Source organism: Sander vitreus, chromosome 16, assembly GCF_031162955.1.
Source record: "Sander vitreus isolate 19-12246 chromosome 16, sanVit1, whole genome shotgun sequence".
In the NCBI taxonomy this organism is placed as follows: Eukaryota; Metazoa; Chordata; class Actinopteri; order Perciformes; family Percidae; genus Sander; species Sander vitreus.
Genome location: NC_135870.1, coordinates 2,652,595 through 2,660,345, shown reverse-complemented (window position 1 = coordinate 2,660,345; position 7,751 = coordinate 2,652,595). Strand labels below are relative to the sequence as shown.

Sequence of the window (7,751 nt, the reverse complement as noted above, 5' to 3'; positions counted from 1 at the left end):
GAAAGAGTCTATAATACAGCGCTGGCAGCGGCATATTTACTAAACAACCTTGTAACAGAAAAACATGTAAATGCTACATTTCACATGTTTAGAATCCATCACTTAATTCATTCAGCATTATATTATTAAAGGTGCCCCCCTTTCCGCTAAAGCCCAAAACAGTCTCCTAAGCCCCTCCCCCCACAAGGGAGAATGAACGCGTGTGCATGAGCAGTGATTGACACGCAGTTAGACACCGCCCCCTGGCCCTGATTGGTGCATCTCAACAGTTAGACACCCCCCCCCTGGCCCTGATTGGTGCATCTCAACAGTTAGACACCCCCCCCCTGGCCCTGATTGGTGCATCTCAACAGTTAGACACCCCCCTGGCCCTGATTGGTGCATCTGAACAGTTAGACATCTGGCCCTGATTGGTGCATCTCAACAGTTAGACACCCCTCCTGGCCCTGATTGGTGCATCTGAACAGTTAGACATCCCCCCCCTGCCCTGATTGGTGCATCTGAACAGTTAGACACCCCCCACTGGCCCTGATTGGTGCATCTGAACAGTTAGACATCCCCCCGGCCCTGATTGGTGCATCTGAACAGTTAGACACCCCCCGGCCCTGATTGGTGCATCTGAACAGGGAGCTGTGGATTTTTAAAAAATCCCACTACAGGCTGTAGGTGGAGCCAGAGGAGCAGGTAGTTTTATAAGTCTTACCTTATTGCACCTTTAAGTAATAATTTTAGGAATTATGCATGACATCTCATGACCCCCTGCAGTACTACAAAGTACCCCTAGGGGTCCGCGTACCCCCATTTGAGAAACACTGCTCTACAGTATAAAACGACTCACTTATACATTTTACTATTATAAGGCGCTTTTCCATTACGTGGTACCTGCTCGACTCGCCTCGACTCTTCTCGTCTTTTTTAGTTTTCCATTACGAAAAAAAGTCCCTGGTACCTGCTAACAGGTACTTTATTTAGTACCACCTCAGTCGAGGTTCCTAAGCGAGCTGAGGCGGTACCAGAAGGTGGGGGGGGGGGGTTGTCCTGAACAAACCGGCCATTTGTAAATAGTTCAGCCAGCTGTGTTTATTTGCTGCCTCCAGCTTCATTAGAAACTAAATGTGTCTTCTGGCAACAACACACCTTCCACGTTCTGTGTGTCGCGTTAGGTCACGGCAGCTTACTGCGCCGCCATGACCAGCCACGCTGAGGCGGTACTACAATCTGCAAAGGAAAACGGACGCACAGTGAGGCCAGTAGAGTCGAGCAGGTACCATGTAATGGGAAAACGCCATTATATATATCAAGCGAAAACCAATGCGATGAGATCTTGAATATAAATCAACATCCAGGTCTTCTGATTTTCTCCACGTTTTTTTTGTTTTTTATTAAGACAGAAGCATCTAAAACGTCACAACACTTGGGAGTAAATCTGAATTAAAGAGCGGCATTATTTCAACAGCTTTTGACAACAAGTTACATCTTGAGGACGGACTGACTCGAGCAGAGTTGAGCGGCAGAAAGTCTGATCCGTTTGTGTGTGCCGAGTATAAACCGAAAGGCCAACGAGTAATTCCAGTCCGACGCCAGACCCTCGAGAGGAAGCCGCCAACGTGTGTTTACCTTCATGGACACACCTGCATGACAGATGTTCAGTCACTCAGCTTCTCACGATACGGACGACCCACAAGACCTCAGCGTTCGATACAACTCCTCATCAACATTCTCCGGTCATGATGGAGAGGAAGTCCTCCTGATTTACTGGAGAAGGAGAACAAACAGTCCAGTCAGAAAAGTAAGTACACACATTAATGCTTTTTCCAACCGGTCGCGTCAGACGGCCGTCCAATTAGAGTCAGGTTCTGTCCGATGTCTCTGCCTGTTAGACGTAGCGCTGGGTATAGTTTTATTTCGATACTGGTGCTAAAGAGATACTTTTAATACGGTGCCGGTGCCTGAAACGATACTTTAAAGAAGTATTAAAACAAGAAGAGGACAAACAAACGACAGGCGTCGACATTACAGTGCTCACGTTATGCTTTTTCCCTTTCCTTTATTGTGTTATATAAAAGTACAAGTTTTCACATTGCGACAATTATTAATGTTTCAGCTCCTACCATGTGAGCCGCTTCTCTGTGTAACGTACAGTTTTTCTTGCGTGTAGCTTGATTTATATATTATTATATATAGTTCTGAGGAGGCTCCACGCAGAGCTTTCACCGTAGCCAACGTAAGTGGCCTGAAGTTTATACTTGGTGCGTTGGTGTGTGTGTGTGTCGATCTTACAGCAGGGCTGGCATATGTGTGTGTGTGTGTGTGTGTGTGTGTGTGTGTGTGTGTGTGTGTGTGTGTGTGTGTGTGTGTGTGTGTGTGTGTGTGCGTGCATGCATGTATTGATCTTACAGCAGGGCTGGCATGTAGTGTGTGTGTGTGTGTGTGTGTGTGTGTGTGTGTGTGTGTGTGTGTGTGTGTGTGTGTGTGTGTGCGTGTGTGTCGATCTTACAGCAGGGCTGGCATGTGTGTGTGTGTGTGTGTGTGTGTGTGTGTGTGTGTGTGTGTGTGTGCGTGTGTGTCGATCTTACAGCAGGGCTGGCGTGTGTGTGTGTGTGTGTGTGTGTGTGTGTGTGTGTGTGTGTGTGTGTGTGTGTGTGTGTGTGTGTGTGTGTGTGTGTGTGTGTGTGTGTGTGTGTGTGTGCGTGGTAGAGTGAGTGAGAGAGACGGTTTCGGAGCGAGTAGTGACTCTAGAGTCATAGTGAGAGGAACAAAGTGTCTCCCCTGTTCTTTCTGACCACGGTGAGACATCTGGAGCAGGAGAATGTAATATTTGGGTTATTTGTCGGGGGATTCAAAAAGGTCAGAAAAAGTATTGTGTAATAACAACTCAACAAAAACATTGTACACTTTCAGAAATATGTATTCACAATGTATTCAACAATAACACCAGTACACAACATGTACATATGATGATGAGCACAAATATGTAAACAGTCTACACAAGACGCAGCAGGAAGTGCAAAATGTGTAAGTGACGTGTTCCAGGAAACAAACCAAATAGCCAACAGACTAAAGAAGACATCAACAGGTGTTTTCAACTTTGGTTCGAGTAAAGTGGCAAACTTTTTGAAGTCAATCGACTCACACAGTTGTGTAGACATCCCATAATAATCCACATATTAACCCACGCTTCCTCCCGCTTTTGGTGTTCCTGCGTATTTACTAACCAGCAGCTATCGGGTCGCCGGTGAAAGCCCTCCTGTAGTGTTCTCTGTCCTGCAGTTGTCTCCGTCATGCTGCCTGGCCCTGTACCACCCGTACATCCACGCCCTGTACCCATACATCCACGCACTGTACACATACATCCACGCCCTGTACCCATACATCCACGCCCTGTACCCATACATCCACGCCCTGTACCCATACATCCACGCCCTGTATCCATACATCCATGCCCTGTACCCATACATCCACGCTCAGTACACATACATCCACGCCCTGTACCCATACATCCACGCCCTGTACCCATACATCCACGCCCTCCCCGCCCTGTACCCATACATCCACGCCCTCCATGCCCTGTACCCATACATCCACGCCCTGTACACATACATCCACGCACTGTACCACCCATACATCCACGCACTGTACACATACATCCACGCCCTGTACACAAACATCCACGCCCTGTACACATACATCCACACCCTGTACCCATACATCTACGCCCTGTACCACCCATACATCCACGCCCTGTACACATACATCCATGCCCTGTACACATACATCCATGCCCTGTACACATACATCCACGCCCTCCATGCCCTGTACCCATACATCCACACCCTTCATGCCCTGTACCCATACATCCACGCCCTGTACCCATACATCCACGCCCTCCATGCCCCTGTACCCATACATCCACGCCCTGTACCCATACATCCATGCCCTCCATGCCCTGTACCCATACATCCACGCCCTGTACCCATACATCCACGCCCTCCATGCCCTGTACCCATACATCCACGCCCTGTACCCATACATCCACGCCCTCCATGCCCTGTACCCATACATCCACGCCCTGTACCCATACATCCACGCCCTGTATCCATACATCCACGCCCTGTACCCATACATCCACGCCCTGTACCCATACATCCACGCCCTCCATGCCCTGTACCCATACATCCACGCCCTGTACCCATACATCCATGCCCTCCATGCCCTGTACCCATACATCCACGCCCTGTACCCATACATCCACGCCCTGTACCACCCATACATCCACGCCCTGTATCCATACATCCACGCCCTGTACCCATACATCCACGCCCTGTACCCATACATACACCCAGTCGGAAACTTCATGTCTACGGGAAATGTCATGGTCGGAGCAATATAACGTTATTTGCTCTATGAAAGACATCGACAAAGACGAAAACTAAGGACATTTACTCGACCATTTTATTTCATTTTAGTTACTTTTGCAAACATACATTACAGTTTTTGTTTTTTCCCACCTAGTTTTCGTTATTTCGTTCGTTTTCGTTAACGATTATAACCTTGGTAGGAACACGGTATTGATTGACTTACTTTCACCGTCTCCGTCTGTGTCGAACTCGTCGATCATGCTGCGCAGCTCCTCGTCGCTGACGTTCTCCCCGAGTTCGCGGGCGACTCGTCTCAGGTTCCTCAGACTGATCTTTCCCGACTCGTCGTCGTCAAACAGCTTGAAGGCCTTCATGATCTCCTCCTTTGGGTCTCGCTCCAGGATGCGATCAGTCACTGCGGAAAGCGGAAAACATATTAAGGATTTACTAAATACGGGGTTTCTGCAGGTTTCAACAAGACCTTTCTTAAGACCTTTGCAAAGTAAATAAATGTATTCAAATTGTACATATACAGTGATTATATTTGGACTATCGAAAGAAAGAAAGAACTACAACACCACGGAATTAAAAAAAAGGTATTTCAACGAGCATTAGAAGTAGCGCTGCATGGACGTAGGACAATGAAGACCGGTTTAAAATGAGACCTAGAACACAATACTATTTTTAAGACGTTTTAAAGCTGTAGTGCGTACCTTTTTGATATTAATGAACGTCCGTTACATTCAAGCCGTCGCCAAATGAGTTGCTACAAAGCTAATTAAGACTATCGGCTCCACACAGCTCCCTCTGGATCTCTCAGTGTGACTATGTTCAGAAGATTGTGGCGTCCGGCGACCTTCCCGCGCAGAAACTGGAGTGAAGATAATGACCTCTTCTGAAGAGTCCATCACGTTGTTTTAATCCTCCGTGTCCTCCTTGGCTACTAGCAACTGTGTGGGGGGGGGGGGGGGGGATGGTGTGCGATCACGGAAGACTTGTATCATGTGGACGCGCTGACAGTGTTGTTTTCACTACTTAGAATTCCTCATGGGGGGTGACAGAAACTACGGACTATAGCTTTAAAGAGCCCATATTCTGCTCATTTTCAGGTTCATAATTGTATTTTAAGGTTGTACCAGAATAGGTTGACATGGTTTAATTATCAAAAAAAACACCATATTGTTGTTGTACTGCACCGCTCTCTCTCACTGCTGCAGATCCTCTTTTCAGCTGGTCTCTGTTTTAGCTACAGAGTGAGACCTCTGAGCTCAGATGTAGCTCATGTCAGCTAGCTAGCTCCATAGACAGTAAAAGAAAGGCTGTTTCTCCAACTTCGGTCAGTTACAAGGCAGGATTAGCTGGGAGACTTCTTCTAAATGAGGGCGCACATGGAAGTAGTTGTTTTGTAGATTATGGTGAACTTGTGTGTGTTGTAGCAGTGCTTTGCTATTGAGAACGAGGTAGCATGCTAACGCTAACGCTACGAGCTAACGGTTGCGGTTAGCCAGCTCGTTTCGGCTTGTGACGTCACAAGCCGTGCTCACCCGGAGACTGAAGGCAGGACACTTTCAGAAACCGTATCTCACTCAGAACAGCATGGACGGTTGTTTTTCCATCATTTCGATGGAAAAAAAACACTAGTATTGACATTAATTCATCAACTAACTCGTCACGGAGACTCACGATAAAACGGCGTCTTTTCAGTTTCGAGTCAACTGGCAGTTGTATCATTTCTTCCGATACTGCCCTCTGTAACCGGTAGGCGTGGCTTGGGAGTGGCCTCGTAGCGCAGCGAAGCAAGTGCATTCTGGGAGTTGCTGTCTTTCATCCACATGAGCCAAAAATACATTTTCTGGCACCAACTTCTAAAATAACTTCACATTTCTACTACATAAATGAACCAATGTAACTACACATCCTCTTCCCAGCGGTGAAATATCCCTTTCAGTTGCTCACAGTCAAATTCAAGGTACAAATAAGAGTAATAAAAAAAGCTAGTCAACAAGTGTATAAAGTAACACAGCTACGGTGCAAGAAATAAAAAAGTAGAAGTAAAGTAATCCATCCATCCATCCATCCATCCATCTTCGTCCGCTTATCCGGGGTCGGGTCGCGGGGGTAGCAGCTCCAGCAGGGGACCCCAAACTTCCCTTTCCCGGGCCACATTAACCAGCTCCGACTGGGGGATCCCGAGGCGTTCCCAGGCCAGGTTGGAGATATAATCCCTCCACCTAGTCCTGGGTCTTCCCCGAGGCCTCCTCCCAGCTGGACGTCCCTCCACCTAGTCCTGGGCCTCCCCCGAGGCCTCCTCCCAGCTGGACGTGCCTGGAACACCTCCCTAGGGAGGCGCCCAGGGGGCATCCTTACCAGATGCCCGAACCACCTCAACTGGCTCCTTTCGACGCGAAGTAAAGTATTAGGTTAACAACATTAGATTAAGAATTGTACTTGTATCTCTCTCTGCACAGAACCTTACGTTGAAGGCAAACTTACCAACTTCATTGAAATCATCAAATGTTATTTTTCCGTTTCCCTCTCTATCGTAGTCTTTAAGAATCTTCAAAACGTCCACTTTCTTCACTTCAAATCCAAGTGCACGCATCGCCACCTGTTGGGAGTTTTTGATTGGGATGCACGGGTATATTAGTTTAGTTTATTACTGACACATGTACAAATACTACAGATGCATACAGTATGCACATAATCAGTAAAAGATGTGATGGAGAGATGCAAAAAAATAAACTCAGAGGGGCTTAATCAGGGCACTCTCAATGCATAATCCATTTAACATAGAAAGAAACTAAAATAATTAAAAGAAAAGGAATAAAGAAATACTAGGAGTTACTTGGTGGCGAGTGGTTTACAAAGACATCCCATAGACATAACACTGCACGGACAAAAGGGCTGCACGCTATGAGGAAAATATGTAATTGCGATTACTTTGACTGATATTGCGATATGATTCACGATATTGGAGGGAATGAAAAATATTTAAATAAAATAAAAATGTAAATGATTATAGTGTGGTTTTAGCGAGGATCTATACAAAACAAAGACATTTTCTTTAGTCTGTACGATACAATTTGTAGTTTGACACATATATTGCCTTTAACAAATACTGCGCCCCCCTGAAATTTGGATATTGCACTAGTCCATACTGTGATTTCGATAAAACTGCAATTAATTGTGCAGCCCTACTGGATAAAAAGGAAGACTTGTATCATGGGGGTCAGCCCTAAATTAGGCCCTATGTTCCCACATTTCTAGGACATTTTCAAGATTAGGTTATTGTGTCTTGTGTACATTTCCCTTCAATGTAATCCCTATCCTCCCACATGTTTTAGGGTTAGGGGGATAACATCTGATACAGATTTATGAAAAAGGAAATGTGGG

General features: G+C 46.3%; 1 protein-coding gene across 1 annotated transcript in view; it reads right to left on the bottom strand.

Moving 5' to 3' along the window:
- Positions 1 to 1,349: 1,349 nt before the first annotated feature.
- The window catches only part of cetn3 (centrin 3), a 9,426-nt gene continuing 3,024 nt past the window's right edge, over positions 1,350 to 7,751 (bottom strand). The window contains exons 3-5 of the mRNA XM_078272049.1: positions 6,852 to 6,966; positions 4,582 to 4,773; positions 1,350 to 1,755 (exon numbers count right to left, since the gene is read on the bottom strand). Of these exons, the coding sequence (XP_078128175.1) occupies positions 1,712 to 1,755; positions 4,582 to 4,773; positions 6,852 to 6,966 (351 nt within the window). The 3' untranslated portion in view covers positions 1,350 to 1,711. The remainder of the gene's footprint in view (positions 1,756 to 4,581; positions 4,774 to 6,851; positions 6,967 to 7,751) is intronic.